Source organism: Sitodiplosis mosellana, unplaced genomic scaffold (genome assembly GCF_009176505.1).
Source record: "Sitodiplosis mosellana isolate CC-2019 unplaced genomic scaffold, AAFC_SMos_1.0 Smas_scaffold_2, whole genome shotgun sequence".
Classification (NCBI taxonomy): Eukaryota; Metazoa; Arthropoda; class Insecta; order Diptera; family Cecidomyiidae; genus Sitodiplosis; species Sitodiplosis mosellana.
Genome location: NW_022595245.1, coordinates 7,699,281 through 7,717,561, shown reverse-complemented (window position 1 = coordinate 7,717,561; position 18,281 = coordinate 7,699,281). Strand labels below are relative to the sequence as shown.

The following is an 18,281-nucleotide window of genomic DNA, read 5'->3' as shown; positions in this document are numbered from 1 at the left end:
AGAAAAAAAAGCAACGAAAAACTCGGCTGGCACTTGTGCTGATTACTTGTGACTAATTTTCGTACGTTGAATGCGAGTATGTGTGTGTGCGTTTTTTTTCTTTCGTTCGCAAATTGTAGCATTTATCGAAAAAATCAAAATGACATACGTTTTCATCGAATTTTCGCTCTGTCGTCAGTCTGTCACATGGTGCGAAAATCTCGCAATTTTCCTCGTCAAGCGATAAGGGAACGAAATATTATATGCTTGACATGGCAGTAACAAACAAGATGTGAAATGCTATCGCTGTTTTTTTTCGGACGACAATTCACAGACTCATCCTAACTCTCTCTCACGCAATCACAAGCAATCGACCCGCATCTCACCATCTGATCCAATGTGCGATTTTGCTTTGAAGCAAAAACACTCAAACGGATTCTTTTACGAAAAAGTGAGCATTCATGAAATCAATGCAGCAACACATCCACAACAAACACATCTCCACTCCCACCCCAATGCCATTCCCAATCAACGATAAATGAGATTTTGTTTGCACATGTGTATGCTGCATAAAACTAAATAATTTCCATGGAATCGGCAAAAACGGTTTCGACATAAAATGAGCACAAATGCTGAGGAAAAACATTTCCATATCAATTCAATCGAAGCGTCAATCGGAATGCGAATGCGATGAAGAAGGATTTCGATTCAGCGTATCAGAGCTACAGAGATGGGGTATATTGCTGTCGATATCGATTTGATATGATTTTTCGTCGAATGTATAAGTCGCGTGCTCAGGTCGGGCTTTTTTTTTCTTCTCTCGTTGCCCTTGTCCAAGCAAAATCCATTTCTAGCTTAGCTTTATCTGTGATCGGATTATATTGGCGGAGAGAGAACCAAAGTATCGAAATCCGATCGATGAAAAAACAAAACGAAACGACAACATTTTGCAAATAGACCCATGTCGAGGGCGCACAATGAGCTTAATTATTTATGTACCAATTGAACTTAATCGAATCATTGATGGTGATTCGGTTACGTGCTAAAGAAATCACATTTGCAAACATCCAAGTTGAACCTTTGCACAAACATTCCGACGGGGAGTGAGAGAAAGAGAACTTGGACAAAAGAGCAAAACGAATGTTCTTTATTGATCAAAAACATGTTTATGTCGCCTGATTCAACAATAAAAAAAACGCAGCAGCTCCAAAGTTTTCTATGTATGGCACGAAAGGAGAGAAAAAAACACCGACGCGCACAAAAGGAAAAGAGCGAAAAATTCTATTGAAGCAAATATTTTTTTGCTGACAATCGAGTTTTCATCTCGTACGCTTCGCCATCACACAATGTTTACCCGATGTCAGTTGAAAGGAGGGCGGGCGGTTTTGTGGTGGTGATTCCGATTACAACCAAATGTGCAAAATTACACGGTGACTGTAGCAGCACTTTACGTACTTAATTTATCAACCAACTTTTTCGTTAAATCTAATTTCACAACTTTAATTAAGGGCAGAAAGCTCAATACGCGGTAAAAAGTTTGCGGAATAAGAGAAAAGGCACCAGAGAGAGTAGAGGACAAACCAGCAATTCTTTGGAAAAGAAATGAAATGAAAATGACGAACACCAATTGATAGAGAGTCTGAGCGCTGAAAGGAAGAAGAAGTAGACGAGAGTGTCTACAACAACAGCTTCAGTGACATCAGTCGTCGGATGAAGGACACACCAAAAGAGAGCGAGCGAAAAAAGGTGAACGAAAGTTTATTTACTTAATTTTAATGGATTTTAATGCAATCGCATGCTGATTACTTGTTCAAAGCATGGCGACTTGGTTGCTGTTGTGCCAGCACTGTTGCCGCCATCGTAGCGCGATCTCCTTTGTTCATCGCGCTGTGTACTCAAAGACGACGAGTTGGTAATTTATCATCATTGTTTCCATTAAACACGCTCACACAAACACATACACATTATTTATTCGAGCCTGGCTCTGGCTCTGGCTCTGCCACTGGCACCGAAACGCCGGAGAGTTTATGTTCTGTTCAATTGAAGATTAATTTAATCGCATGAACAGCGATTTGTGAAAAAGCTCAAATTAATTTGTGCTCAACTCCAGCAAAACACACGCACACACCAGCAATCCAGCAATTGTGTGCAGGCATAAATTACGCGAATAACGCCTTGCAATCACCATGACTTGATGATGAAAAATTCACATTCGATCACAATGTAAGAAAGTTTCGCAATGCCATTGCAATTCATCATCGGCACAAGATAGCATTACGAAAGCGTTTCGCATAAATAACGCGTACCAAGTATGGGTGTATGCCTCACGTTTTCTGCCTGTGAAGTTCGCATGATTCATATTCATGGCAAATACACACATATAGACACAGTCGCTGTGCGCTCAAGAAGTTTTGAAAATGTTCGAAATACGGAATGCCTGGCAGGCATATGTTATGATGAGTTAAGACGTATTTCGCTCTCTCTCCCTGTGTGTGTGTGTGTGTGTGTGTGTGTGTGTGTGTGTGTGTGTGTGTGTGTGTGTGTGTGTGTGGGAACGAAAAGCGTGAGTAATTCAGAGCATCGAATTAATTTGCAATTTTTTCCATTACGACATAATTATTATTCCACTTTGAGTCGGCGAGCATTGGCAAATAGTACGCATTTTCAGGACTTTTAAATGTGCGATCACTTTTTCGTTGTTTTTTCATACCAAACTCGGTTCGAAATACTTTTTGGGCATGGAAATAGTCATTTTTAGGCTTTTCAATGATTTGGGTACGGTTTAAATTTGGTCAGCTCAAACATGCACACAGGGCGGGTTGCTATTTTGAGGATTCAATCTTTTTTCTTGGCTTATCGCTTTTTTTGTCTATGCGAATCCCATTTTGTCATTTCATTTTGGTCGGATTAACGACGATTGAAGGTAAATATAACAACGACGTCTCACTTAATTATGTATATACCCAGTTCCAACATGAAGGGTTTGTGACTCTACGCCTCGAATGCGCATTAATCTATTTGTGTATTTCAATTATGGGTTTGAATTTTCAATAATTCGGTATCTAAATTAATAACCAACCAGAGAGACCGGGAAAGAGGGAGATATAGAACATTTTTTCTGCTTTCAGCTCCAGCCAGGGTGTTCGCCACAGAAAAGTGCTAGAGCAAAAATGTGTTCACAAAAATCCATGAATATTTAACGCGTTAAATTGAAGTTGAGGTTTTGGTAGGCTCTGGAGAATTTTAAATTCGAATGCGCCATTCCAGTGTGCTATCATGCTTTGCGTTCGTTCATTCATTCGTTTGTACGTTCGTTCGTTCGTTTGTCGGTCGCATCTTTTCTTCGTCTCCCCTCATCTGCAAAAGACATTTTCCATGCTTTGACAACATTCTTCACTTTTTCACTTGAGCGCAAAGTATTTTCGCTTTGCAATCAGATATTTCCATTTCGTTGAGAATTTTTCTCCGAAAGCAGCCAGTCTTCTTCACAGTGTTTTCTTTGTGGCGCATCAAATTGTCCCAAAAACAACAACAACAACATCCAACCCAATATACACACACACAAACCATTCCAGGCATAGACAAATCGGAATGGTACAAAAATGCCGTAACTCATTTTTATTTGTACCGTTTGTGTTCTGGTTTTATCATAAAAGATAGACAGAGAATGGAATAAAAGTATCGCGATGGAAAATCACTCTTCATTGAAAAATCACCGCTCTTATCTTCCCCTGATGAACACAGACGTGAGATAAAATTTAAATTATTTCTCTATTTTTTCCCATTTTTTGTCCAACATTCCATTTTTTCCTTCTGTTTTTCGCCTTTTCGCTCTCTCTCTCTCTCTCGCTTTCGTTTCCTTGCTTTCTGTGTGCAGTTTTTGTTTGTTCATTTTAAAGCAGACTTCTCTTCGTCGTTTTCTTTTTGTTTTGTTCTAAATATATCGTTTGCCCATTTTCCTGCTGTACGTTCGCCATTGACTGAAATGAATAAAGTGCTTTAATGTGACTTCCTTCTTTTTTCCCAGCGAGCTTTTGCAGCAATGCGGAATGAAGCAATCATTCGACAGAGAACAATGGCAAGAAATTAAATTGAAATTTATTCATGTTGAATGCGATGATGTTCACGTTTTGACTCACATACACTGCGAAAAAGGAACTGTGTCATTTTGCCCGGCTTGTTCTTAACGCAGTGGCCAAAAGCGAATTTCATTTCCGAATGGTAAATTTGGATTTTTAGTAATGGTAAAAATGGTTCAGTAAATAATATGAATAATTCTGCTATTTATTGTGTCACCGAATGAACAAGCTTCGACTTTTGCGTTTTAAACGACGTAAAAAGTTCGATGAGAGAGCAATATTCCGACATCAAACGTGTGTTGATTCGGTTTCATTTACAATGCGAATGATGTGGAATGCTTCATTCAACTCGGATGTTATGCAGTATGTGTGTCCTTCATTTGTCTTTGTTATCATTTGTGGTGGTGTGTGACTGTTCGCCAGTTCAGCTAAGCATTTCGAAGAGCGAATGACATGGCACAAACTATGCAGTAATAATGAAAATATTTTAAATTGTTTTTTCTCTTCTTCGTTGTGGAAATGTGTAGAAAAGAGTCTGGTAGACCATTTGATTTCAACATAAATTTTAAATAAAGTCTGTGTCTAGTGGAATAGAAAATGAATCTCCTAACTTGGGTCTTTATTTTGTGGAATCATTTTTTTTCGTTCCAAGCGCCATTTTTCGTATTTTCTTTCGCTCTTTTGGCCAATTCAAAAGTTTAACATTTTATCAAAAGTTAACCATCCAAATGTCTTTGTTGAAATTGTTGACCGAAAAAAAGCGACGCAAATTTCGAGTCCAACTGACACCATCAGCCAAATTAGATTCATACAATTCAACCGACAACGCTGCTTTCCAGGCCAACAAAACGCAACCCTTAATATGGCATCAGTTCTTTTTTCTCATTTCCCGCTCTCGTTCTCATTCCCTCTTGCTCTCCCGCACTCATCCGTACCAGAAAAAATAACCGCTTCGTAAAAACTTATCGACCGATTAATTGAATCAGGATAGATGCGGTATGGACTGTTGAAAATAGAATAAGTGGAGAGAGAGAAAAAACCACCACCACTGAGTTGATAATAAAATATTTCAAACCAACCGCTGGTTTGTGTTCAATTGATGAATGACGTCGAAGTTCGAAACCGCAAAGTGAAATTCAATTTCGCGCTCAAAATCATATTTCCCTCGCAGCCGTAATTCGATCGAGGTTGATTGCGAAATGTTTTATCACCCGTGCTCTTTCGCCCACTCAAACTCTCTCACTCTCTGCGTGTTCTCACGCCAACGTGCGCTCCAGCATCGAATCACCCGATTGGTTATTAATCGAGTGACTGTTTGCGCCATAACAATAAAAATGGACGAGAAGAGAAAAAACCATGGAAATCAACGTGATTGACTGTTGTTGAAAAATGGATTTGTTGCTCTCTACTTCTATTTTTAAATAAATAATCGGTACATTAATTCGATCATTAGGTATCGAAGTTTAGTGCCACCTAAGCGAACGGGCTTCATCAATCGAGCTATTGGATGGAACAGTTCCGTTAGAACTGTATTATAAACGGATGCCATATCAATTGTTGTTTCATTTTGCATTCATCCAAATAATGTAGGCTAAATTTAAGTCCATTATAACATGATAAGTTCAATTTTGCACGCTCGAAAGACCTAAGACGGTTTGTTGCAAATAGAAAAATGCCGGCACATATTTGCTCTCTCTAAAAATGCTCTTTATTCTCTGTAAAAATGCTTTTTTGATGTTTTCGACCCATATGCGCTTTAAAATCAAGTAATTTTCCACCCTTGTAAGTAACAGTCTCCAACGCGATGGTTTGAATCCAGCCAAAAATTCCGTTTTCCCTCCAATCAAAACAAGATTTTCGTTCATTCTTACCCGGATGTATCTGATAACATGCGAATTTCAGAAGTGAAATACGCCCGATTTGCGACTTTGGAAAATTGGCGTTTGTTTTACCAAACCAACGGCGTTTCAAACGATTATCCCTCAACGAAAATAACCATAAAGAACCATGCGAATTGCAAAAGTCAAAGCAATCGATTTTTCCATCGAATTTAGGGGGAGAAGTAGTTGGGTTAGCATTTGGTTTTGCAACTCTTTTTGAAAATGTGTGTTAGTATAATGTATTTCAATTCAAGCGGCGATGCCAAAACAAACGATTATGTTTTCGTTCAACATCCATTCGGATCTTTATAGCGATTCAAAGTTTTCGTTGTTAACCGAGACGAGAAAATCTATGGGTATCGTTTTACGGGCCGCTAAGATGGCATACGATCATCCCGATAAACAGCGCCAAATTGTCTTGGAGCCATCAAGTAGCTAACAAATAACAGAAGAGGAAGAAAAAAAAGAAAGCAGCGAGTGTAAATCGTTCGGCAAAAAGTCACAATAAATTAAAATAAACAAAACGCAGACACATTGGAGGAAGTCACAACAAATAAGTGAATAACACTGAAGATTTCACAAAGCTATCGAATTTTTGTTTCTTGTAGCGATTTGTCTTCTGGCATCATAAAAAACGGGTCCATTTTCAAATGTTGAAAATTCAACGATTTCAGCTTCGAGCATAAACGAAACGTTGATTATTATTGATTTTTGACTCTTGAATTGAATTTGTACACGTTCACGCATTGCAACGAAAAAAAAAGAAGAAAAAAAACTCGAAAGCGACAATATCGGGAATAAGATGAAAACGGCTGTAGCAAAACTGATTTAATGGAAAACAAGCGCGACCGAGAGAGAGAGACTTTGTCGATTTCACGTTTCACGCAAATCATCTTTGGCAAATTCACATTTGTGCTGCTTCGAAGATTCTTTTTCCCATCACTCGTGAGCTCTGTGCTCACTGTCAATGCTCGCCATATCGAGTCCAATTTGAACGCCTTAAAATTTCACTCGAAATGTTTCACTTTGAATTTGGATGTTTCGTCTTTTGCCATTTTATGATCGTCGCTACCATCTTGCATTCACTCTCTCTGTCTCTCTCTCTGCCCCCTTCGATGTCTGTCGACGCTGTTTTCAATCTCTACTTCATTTCTTTCAATAATATTTTCTCTTCTCGTTTATATTTTTTCCTCACCGAACAGCAGCAACTCTGTGCAATTGCTTCGCTTCCTTTAACTTTGATGCTTCGATGTATGTTGTTCCATTTTATATTCCGTCTGATAGCATCTTCTATTATAGACTTTTTTTTTGCTTTCTTGTACTTTCTCAATTTATCTATGGCACACCGTGTTCGATGTTGTTGTTGTTGTTGTTGTTGTTGACTTTGTGTTGTGTCTCAGTTGATTTTTTTTATAGTGTCACGATTTCTCTGGCTGGTGCCATGTTTGCTCTCGGCATTCGATTGCCCAAAATAGTTTTAGCTGCCGGAGCATTTATTCATGTGATTTAAGCTGAATTCGGTTGACGCTTTGCATTAACAAACTGTAACCTTTTCAACTAAAATTTAATCTTATTTTCACTCCCTCAAATAGAGCTAGCGAGAGATGAAGAGAGGAATACGAGTATCCCATATGCGCAATTGTCACTGTCATGTTTCGTTTCTATTTCGTATCTCTGTCATGTTTCGCATTAAGCGAATACACATCAGCATCAGCTCCCCTCGACACACAAGCGACGAATTTAAATAAAAAGAAAGAAGGAATAAAAGCGACTCGTGCTCCTTTTTTACAAATATTTATACGCATCCCTGGTTGGCTCTTTGCCTCTTTTTCTTTGTTACACACTTTGAACGGTTATTTATTTGCATGCACGTTTTGCTTGATATTCCCGTTTTCATTTTCGTAGGTGGCATACAACCCACGTACGGAGACAAAAAATTACTGTCTGAACAGGTAACGGAAACTTAATTTAAATAACATTCCGAATCAAATATGATTCAATATTTAATAAAGAAGATAGAGAAAAAAATCGGATGCAAATTTTATCAAATTCCGTTCACGCCCTGACGAACTTGAGCGCGCTCGAGCTAATGCCAGCGAGCAAATTGAAAAGAGAAAATCCCGAATTAAAATGAACAACAGAAAACATGTTTGATTTTCAATTATTTTCGTGGAAAATTTAGATGTGGTGTACTTCAGCGAGAGTAAAAGGCGATTCTTATGAACCACGATAAATATTCTAAATGAAATTATTTCAGAGGGTTTCGCTTTACCATTTCGTGCTTCATTTCATGCCACGCTCTTGTGAAATATTAACAATTCAACTTGTTTGATGATCTTATCGGATGATGCGCTTTTTAAAATGAGTTTTCGGGGCCAATTTTTCTTGCCGCTAGGCTGTCTCGAGCTCAGTTGACCACGACCATAACCACCATCATAACCATTGAAGTCAAAATTGCCGTTCGTCTTTTTTTGCTGTCCATATTAAATCGACATCTCACTGTGAAATAACCGCACCCGATAGCAGCAACAACAAAGACGACGACGAAAAAAATGAGAGCAAAATTGAATAAAATACAGCGTGCATTTGTATGAGTGACGATTTTTATGAGTCTCGTCACGTTCATTCTTGCAATCATCAACTTCTTTAGGTTTTCTGTCGAACACTGTGCTCACATTGTCGAGCATACCGACTTTCGGCTGTGCTTATGTAATGAACAAATGCAATGATTGCCGGGAAATTTTGAGCCGATGTCATGTGCTATTTTCTTCTTTCGATCTCTCTTTCTCTCTCCTATTTAACCTACAGCGTCTCCCTTCGTTCGCATTCATAATGTAACAAACATTGAATATCTGATTTCGCAAACGGAACTCCGATTCCATAGCAGAAAACTAATTGTAGTGAAATTCTTCATTCAGACAGTCCAAACCGACCGGGCTACATGATTTTTTCTCTGCCGTCATTTTGAGTCCAACAGGCTCTCATTTTTCGAGTGATAGATATTTTTTTTGCCTCCGCATGCCTTCAAAATCACATCTGGTTTGTACTTTATATTCGATGTGACTGTAAAACTTTGAACTTTTTCCAATGTGCAGCAAATCGAAGGCAGAAAGAGAAAGAAAGGAAAAACCAGCGAACAGCAAGCAACATAGAGAAAATTCATTGGTTTGCTGTTTGCAAGCGTCCGATTCTTTCCTCTCTCTCTGGCTCGTTGGACTCGAAAAGGTGCAAATGAAATGCTGACGCAAAAATCGGGAAAAGGAAAAAGGGAAGATGACACAAGACGTGATCGTGTAATGCATACAGATGTGAAAATTGAATTTTAAGATTAAGTTTACGACGAAAACTTTCCTCTTCAAACACGGTACTTTCAAAAAGATGTCTTCGGGTAAGTGTAGTTTTCTCGTTTTTTCTGCTCTCTCTCTCTCTCTCTCTCTCTCTCTCTCTTTCGTTTGCTTAGCCCTAAATTGAGATTGAATGTACTGTAACATTCCTAGTGAATAGAAGAAATTGTGTGGTATGTTTACCGAAAAAAACAGAGAAACGAGAGGGTAAAAAATCTCGCAACGAATTGTTTTTCAATGCCTGCGGTTGCTTCACATGCCCAACTGTTTGAGTTCGGCCATGTATGTGTTGAAAACTGATTGCTTTCCAACTGAAATGGCATTCGTTAAGCTTTTCCTTCTTCTAACTTTGGGTGAAGAAAAAAGAATCGAGTCAAACATTCGATGTAGAAGAAAATCTATTTAGACGTGGCTACGATCATGTCGGTAATTCTAACGTGGTCGTAGCCACCGTCGCGTGTTCCAACGTTCATTCCATTTTGCCCTTCGGTTTCATTAATTTTTCATTAAATTTCATCTTTTTTTTTCGTTCGTTCGTTTGCTCAAAGCTTTTCTGTTGCTTATTAAAGTTTTGTGCACGTTTTTTCGCCGTCCGTTGCGTCGAGTCCTTAGAAAAGTTCATGAGTGCGAACGCTCCATGTAAAACGATATGTCATTGTCGTTTCACCACAAACCTTTTATTACTTTTGCTTTAACGTTGATTTCAATGAGTCGCGGTGTGAATATGGGTGTGTGTTTTCAAGCGTTAGCACGAGTTTTTTGCGACACTTAACATCCATGCGAAGCGCAAAACTATTTGCGAATTGCGATAATGCGTGAAAATCTGCTGCAAAAGTCAAACGCAAAAAAAAAAAAGAAACCAGAAGAGAAGAGAATGGGATAGAGAAGACAGTTGTAATGGCAAGAGGCAAAACGCAGGTCGCCATAGCACAAGACCACAGTGCGAATCGGTGTAAATTTGAATTTTGTGCTAAACTCAATTGTGCGAAATGGCTTTTCTGCACCAACGATGGAAAATTCAATTTTAAATAATAATGAGAAATATTTCCATTTGCAAACGAGCAACGAACAGAGCACACACACACTCGGGCACCGTACGCTGTATATGTGATGAAAAACCAAAGTCTCTCTGGTTGGCACACATATGAGCATTTTCAGTATTATTAACTACATGTTGTTTAGTTTAGAGTGAGAGAATATATACAGTGAATGAAAAGAGAGACAGAGTGAACGCCAAATCGCTTGCGGAGCATCAACAGTACAACGGCAGCAGCAACAGCAACAACAACAGCAACAGCATCAGTGGTAAATATGTGCACTGCAAGAGCACATAATTTGTGATTTTAATTGGAATCGTTTTCATGCGACAGAGAATCAGTTATGCACTGCTTGTTTACTCGACGACACAAAATTATGACTGAAGATAAACAACGATATACGCATGCGGTCGCTGACATCGCTATATCCACCTATTTCAATTTTCTCTCTAAGTCCTACCACCACTACTATCTTTTTTACTCGGCATTTTCAAATGGTAATTCCATTAACGGTTGCGCTCCACGTATCTTTGTTTCGAAGCGGTCTGAATTCGCATTTATATCGCATATTTTGTTAGTGAACTGTTTACACTCTTGTCTAACATCGAATTTTATTAATCCAAACCGTTTGTGCTAAGACAGTTCTTTATGACCATACGACAAAAATGAATATTAAATGCTTAATTTTATCTAGTTTTTCAATGTTGCCTTGTTTCACATTTTCACCGTCGAGCGCATATAACTGGATGCGAATTATATTCCGTATAAACGCCATAGTATCCAGCTCATTATATAAGATAAAAACAGGTGCACATACACACCATCACAAAAACATGCTGACTCATCGGCACCTCGTTAATTCTAATCCATGAATTTGGTGTGCAATAAACGAACGGTATGGCTATAAAGTTACTTTATAACAATATTGTTAAAATCGTAACAAATAAAATCCAGCGTACGATTTATTTACTCATTAATAACACGGAACGAACGGACCAGCGCTTGAATCAATATGAAGGCATTAGCGTAAAATTGAGTTTCAGTTTATAAAATATGATTTTTTTGTTCTGTGTCGAAAATTGGCTAAATTTGAATACACATTTTCCACCATCAGATCCGATGGTGTTCACTTGATTTACCAGCAAATTTCTTAATAAATTCATATCAACCCGCAGCGAAACAAAACATAAAAAAAATCCACTACCGCCACTCAATCAGCATTAATTTAAGGGAAAATTTAGCCATGCGACAAGCGAAAATTTTCAAATTCATTGTTTTTTGTTTGTTTTTCTCTCTGTTCACCATTTCCATATCGTTCACAATGCTACCGTTACGTCAGTTCCTTCATTGTTTCCATCAATATGGACGACAAAATTAATAACAAAGTGAATGAAGTGGAAAAAGTGACAAAAGAGAGGAGAGAAGAAGGAAAAAAAGAAGAAACAACACTCACCATAAGGGCATAAGCACTGATACGAATTTCCATCGTGTCCTTGAGATAAATCAACGCAAATGCCGTTGTTGGTACATGGACTGGGTGAACAAGCGTCAATTTCTTCGCAGTGTGATCCAGCGAAACCGGTACAGCATTGACATTCATATCCCTCCTGTGTTTTGATAAACAACATGTTAAAAGAAAAGAAGAGAAACAGAGCGAGAGAGAGAGAGAGAGAGAGAGAGAGAGAGAGAGAAAAACGGAAAAAGAAACGAAGAAACATTTTGATTAGTGTACTTTCAACGTAATATTGACGGTATGCACTCAACAGTCGGTTTTTCGTTAAGGTAATTTTCGTCGATCCCCCAGACCGATAACACCAGCGGTTATCGCATCCATTCAAGTATGCCAAAATGTACAGCAGCAGTTGTAACAACAACAACAACAATTCATATAGCATCGAAAAAGAAAGAACATTGAAATTGCCAATAAAAGTTTTATGTGAATTCATTTGACAAAAGTCGAACGCCACCAAGTCTTAAATACGAACATGATGAAACAGGATAAGAAGCGGGAAACCTTATTATTACTGTTATTATGTTCAATGAAGAACACAAATGGGCGAATTGAAGTGAAATGGTGGACGAGAGACGCGACGCGGTGAAGGTATTCGATAGGTGCCCTTCATAAAAATATGTCCTTACATGTCTCTCTCGCTTTTGCACCACTGTATCTTTTAATCAATTCCGTTACGAGAAGCTTATTGTACTTTGCACTAGCGTCTCTCTTTCTCTTTGTGTATGGCGTCAGTTTGAGACACTTCCATTTCGATTTTATAAGACGATGGATCGAACATCCGAACTCGCATAATAGCAACAATAATAATCATAATTTTTCATTCATAATTCCTCTGCAATCATGTCGTAAAATTTCCCGGTATAAATTCGGTTCCCCTGAACCTCCCTTGGTAACGACGACTTCGACGACGACGATAGCAGCGGTAGCAACATGAGCAATAACTCGAAGGAAAAGCGAGCTCTCCGAGTTTATTGATGCAACGCGCCAACAATGACGATGACGACGAGTTGTTAGTTCTGTTAAGCGTTGTCAGAATGGTGAACGTTGTACGATAAATACGGTAGATAAATTGCGGGTGCTATACAAGCTAAAACACCGAACTTCCGGCAAACATTTTCGAATGCAATAATTTTCCATTGTGCCATTGTTTGTCGCACTTTCTGCTGCTGCTGCCGCCGATGTTGCAAAGTGATTTTGAACGAACAAACGAACGAACGAACCGACGGAAACGGCTGAAATGCGAGTGTCCGTGCATTTGTCGAATACAGATTGGAGATAGAGATGCCGACATTACGGTTCAGAAGATGTATCTACTACGCACTTGTACATTTCAACTAGAACAGCACCTATGATTAGGAGCACGCCATAAAAAACGACTATTTCCAGTGGAATGACATCAAAAGACCAAGTTGTTTTTTTTTATTTTCTTTTTACTTATTTTATTCGCTAGAATACACACGGCAACCATGTACCTTGAATATTCAAAATGGTTCATTCACCAGGTACACACACATAATGAAGCAGAAGATGGCACATTTCATTGCCTAGCTGACGTGCTGAATGAAACATTGTTGTTAAAACGAAAGACACGTACCGACCGATGCAGAGAACGATCCATACCGATCCAAGTATAGTTGTGGAGGAGCGAGCATTGAAATGGGTTTGCCTCTTTTAAAAAATACATACGTAACAGTTGTTCGCATCATGAATGGAAAATGGTTGAGGTGTAGCAACATTTCAAAATACATAGAACCGCATCCTTCTCTTGGCCTCCATTCTTTAAAGTAGCTCCATTCGATGGCATTTGTTGGTGTGTTTATTTGCATTGTGCCAACAATGAATGACACAAGAGAATAGATATTCCTTTGCCATGGAAACATCTATCGCCCGATTTATTTAAACACTATTTTTATTTCCAAATTAAAAGCCACTGTTGTGTGGCAAAGTGGTGCTTTTTTCCCTCATCTTGCGCCGTACGGCGCGCTCCGTATAGCTGCATTCAAAAATGGGTTGAAACTTTGTTTTGACAAGGCACCGAGTATTTAAGCGCTCTTTATTTATTAATAGAATGATAAGTGAAATTCGGTGTTTATTTATGGCATAGCGCGAATTTCGGGCCATTGTTGCAAGGGAAAATTGTGGTAGAAAACCCGTATAGACGTTAATGAAAGTGGTAACAACAATACCTGTCACTCGGTCAATACAATTTGAGCGACAGTGTGAGCTAGTGTAATATCCAATGAGAAAAATTACTAGAATGACGTTTGGTTTGGCGCCATCTGCAAGGTGGAAGTATTTTGCAATACAAATACGTTCTATTGTTGCTGTCATTGGTTGCTGTCATTGATAGTTGGCAGCATATTTATAAAGAAGTTTCATAGTTCAGCGTGTACCGTCAAGATGTCGCTTAAATATAGCATAAACATGTCCTCCATATAAAAACATAGGCAAATTTTTTCATTGGTATATCTGATCGCTCTCGGCAGGGAATTCATTTCATAGGCGAATTTTAAAAGATACGATTTTAAAAAGCTGAATATTAACGGAGAATCTGTCAAAAATAGACAAATAATACCACACCAAAAGTCATCCACACAACACTTGAATGAATTTAAAAGCCCCAGTGCTCTCACTCTTGCTCGTCGGTATGGGCCGCAAAGCTGGTGCGGCAAGCCCTGGGAATAGATACACAAAGTGAGACAATCAAAGCCATTCACATTTTACTCAATGCTTAGAATGAAATTTCCATATCTCGTCTTTTGCGGCGCACATATATACTACACACACACCATTCAGTTTACTTAGAAAATAACCACAACTCACGTGTGTGGATGAGACAGAGAGAGAAATGGGAAACCATTGATTTTCATTTCCATGTCGGATTTGTGCAAATAAAACACATAGCTAGTTTCAATAGCAAGTTGTAAGCGTATTTCACTCAAAACTACATGAGAGTCGTTTATAAATTGCGGCTTCGAATTTACGACAGGTGAGACATTCCATGCGAACACACGGCACAGAAAGAGAGTCAGAGAAACAAAGAGAGAGAGCGAGAGAGAGAGAGCAGAACAGAGCGATAGAAAGCAATAGACTGAGATGTAAGCTCTTGTAATAATACGAACACAGGCGAGACCGAGCCGCGTTTTACAAAGGCGTACATTTTGTGTGTTTCACAAACGGAAGCTTTATTTGTTTATACGGCCACTCTCGTGTATATAATGAATCGCATGATAAAGCACTGCTGGCGAGATGCACAGGCAAACACCAACACACACATGAACACGCTCCAAATTAGGAATGACATGTTGACGCTCGGTAACGTTTATTCTATCTGAACAAAAACATAAACCCATACACACACAGCCGAGATAGTTAACTGAAAAAAGATTCGTTTATTTGCATGAGTGAAGAACAAACACCACTTTTAAATGAAGCATTGAAAAATGCAAGGCCTTTTAGTTTAATAGTTGGAACACTACACAAACAACCGGCAGCTTAATTGTGGATTGACTGGGTACTTTCGGTTCACACACCGAACAAAGCAGCAGCGCACATTGCCTTAAATTGCCCGATAAAGGACAGACTTCAGAATGAATTTTCTGTCACCCAAATTGTATTTACACGCAAATGGGATGTGCGTGGTGCTATCATCGCCGCACACTTTTATTGATTCAAATTATGACATAGACAAAGTGTGGATATAAGCAACGGCCGCTTTTTTTTCCCATTTTGCTCATGGACATTACACTTTTATGCTCTCTGTCCATCAATTTAATTTAATGCGTTTGGATATCTTCCTTTTATGAACTGGATTTTTTTCTCTGTTGTTCCTTTTGTGAGGTTGGCATTAACTTCTTTGACCGGCATTAGAATAATAATAAGAGAATCTGTTGCGGAAGATTGGTTTGGTTTTGTGTGACCTGCTTTGCCTTGCCTTGTCTTGCCTAACCTTGCTCCATAAAACGAAAGGGGTGACAAGAAGAAACGTTCTCAATGATTATCTTTTCGGATGCGTGGGCAATTTCTCATGAAAAAATAATGGTAACGGTCCCATGATGATAAAGCGCTTAAGCTTGACCATTTAATTTTTCAGCATTATTTCACACGGATTGAGGTGTTTATGTAACCGGGGATCAAAACAGTGAACGCGTTTTTGGTCATTTTTTTTGTTCTTGCTTCATTTATCAGTGTCAATAGCAAACGACAATTTCCATCGAACAATGGTCATGTGTGTGAGCGTGTGTGTGCCTTTGCAACCAACAATGCAAACCATTGGACCGGTGCACGTATTCGCAAAAAACCTATATAAATAACCAATACTACTTCGACATGTTGTACGCGCACCAAATAAGGGAAGAAAAGTGTAATAAAACAAGTTTCTCGTCGCCATCCTCTCGTCCATAGAACACATAAAACACACAAAGTCAAAAGAAATTGTCCGATGCGTGACTAAGCTCCGTGGAAAAAAAGGTAGACGAAATTCTTCCCTTTTTTCTCTCGTGCAAAAGGTAAAACGAACGAACCACGGAAATTCTCTACTCTCACAAATGAATGGAATGGCTTTTATTTTTCGCTTGACCTATTCTCAGATATTTTGCCCTCTTGTCGCTATACGGCTGGTGGCCGCTGCTGCTGATGATGCTGCTTCCCCTTCACGAATTTCTCATTTACTTTTGCAATTCATTTTTCCGTGCCGTTTCGTTCATCTTTGTGACAACTGAGCGTATTTCTACGTACGTACGGACGTTCGCTCTTTTTATTCCCGTCGTCTTGTTTTTGTTTCAATCGATGATTGTAAAGTCAAGCATGAGATTGTAAAAGCGGACCAAGTGCACGTTAAATCAGCACACACACCACCGACAAACAAAAGTGGAAAAGTTAATGTTTATATTCTCTTTGGCTCGGTGTGTGTGTGCCGCATAGCGATGAAGCGGATATTAAAACGAAAAGCATCGAGAATTATTCTGGAAACTAAAGACGTCGAAGAATAAAAAGCGAAAGAAAAAAGAAAACAAATGATAAATGAACAACAATAAGAATGGCTGTTGTCCAGGAGTTTGGTGAGCCGGTTCTTCCGAAACAAATCCGGAAAACGAAAAGCAATCAAATTGCTTTGAGCAAAACTTCTTCCGTTGGGGGCATAGCTGAACTATAGCAGAACGCAACCAATTTATTTGGGCACGTTAAATTTCGTTGGACAAACGCTCGTTCGTTCGCTCACTCTTGCTCCCGCATTCCGTTTTATTTTCAGTTCCCGCTGTTGTTTTGTGTCCATTAAATTAATTTCCTTCAGGTACACTTGTGCCGGTTCTCTTTATGTGAGTCAATTGATTGCGTTGCGACGTTTTACACGTTTCGCTTTTCTCCGCTCGCTCCCATTCTCGTTCGCACTCTCCCTCATTGTTCGTGGTGTGCTGGAATTTGTCGAAAATTACATTTTTCACAGCATTTCAGCATTTCATTCAGCTCACACAATTCACTTGTAATAGAAAAAAGATGCTGTAAAAAGCGTTTGCTCGCATTTATCGTAGCATCGACGAAGTAAAATGCACAACATACACACACACCGGGCGGTATGACAACGATTCATGTGTCTCTTTCGGCGTGGTGGCCGTTTTGCGCATTACCAGCAAGCAATAAACCGAGGCGCGTAAATTACATAGATGAACGTAGTAATGATATTGTAATGAAATTTCGACAATAAAGAGATAAGTTTTATTGCAGAGTGCGACGCTGCCCGAATTCGGGTCGAACATACCGAGAAAATTGTTTAATGATGGGAATTTGGAAATGAATTTCATTGGACGGTGAAATCGAAGCTGGGCATTGATTTGAAGTGGCAATTAGCAACAGATTAGAGATAGATTCGTTTTGGCATTAATTACTCTCGGTGAATGAACCACATGGAGTTGAGTTCGGAAAAGTACGACACCAAAATGTGATTTGTGTGACATGAAGCGAGGCTATGCACACATTGCCCCATAAGCTTTGGCCATTTTCGAATGCGGTTCTATTTCAACACGGCGATTGCATCTGTAATTAATAATCGGCTTATATTTTTGGCACACGCACACACATTCGATTGCTCATTCCACCCACAACAGCTTAGTTATTTTGCTTGTGGACAAAATGAAAATCGCTTTTTCGAGCATGCCGAATGTGTCGAACTAGTGTCTGTGCGAGTGCATTTGTGCGTGCATGTGGTTCAGGACGTGCAAATTAACCAGGTTAAGTGACGTACACATAAATAGCCAATATGGTCATAGAGAAAGAGAATGTCAGTTGTTCGTGAGCATCATTTAAATCGTGTATAGCATTGTATTTGCAATTTGGTTATGTCCCATTTGAATGGCACACAATTTTCATCATTTAATCGGCGTCCTCATCATCATAGCCATTGTAGTTATTATTATCTCGAAATATTCATATTTTGAACCGCATATGCTTCC

The 18,281-nt window shown here is 39.0% G+C and overlaps 1 protein-coding gene across 2 annotated transcripts in view; it reads right to left on the bottom strand.

The window, feature by feature from the left end:
- LOC129565474 (dual specificity protein kinase splB) overlaps positions 1-18,281 on the bottom strand; it is a 118,253-nt gene that overhangs the window by 40,339 nt on the left and 59,633 nt on the right. For both annotated transcript variants that reach the window (XM_055440423.1, XM_055440425.1), the window contains exon 6: positions 11,773-11,926. In XM_055440423.1, the coding sequence (XP_055296398.1) occupies positions 11,773-11,926 (154 nt within the window). The remainder of the gene's footprint in view (positions 1-11,772; positions 11,927-18,281) is intronic.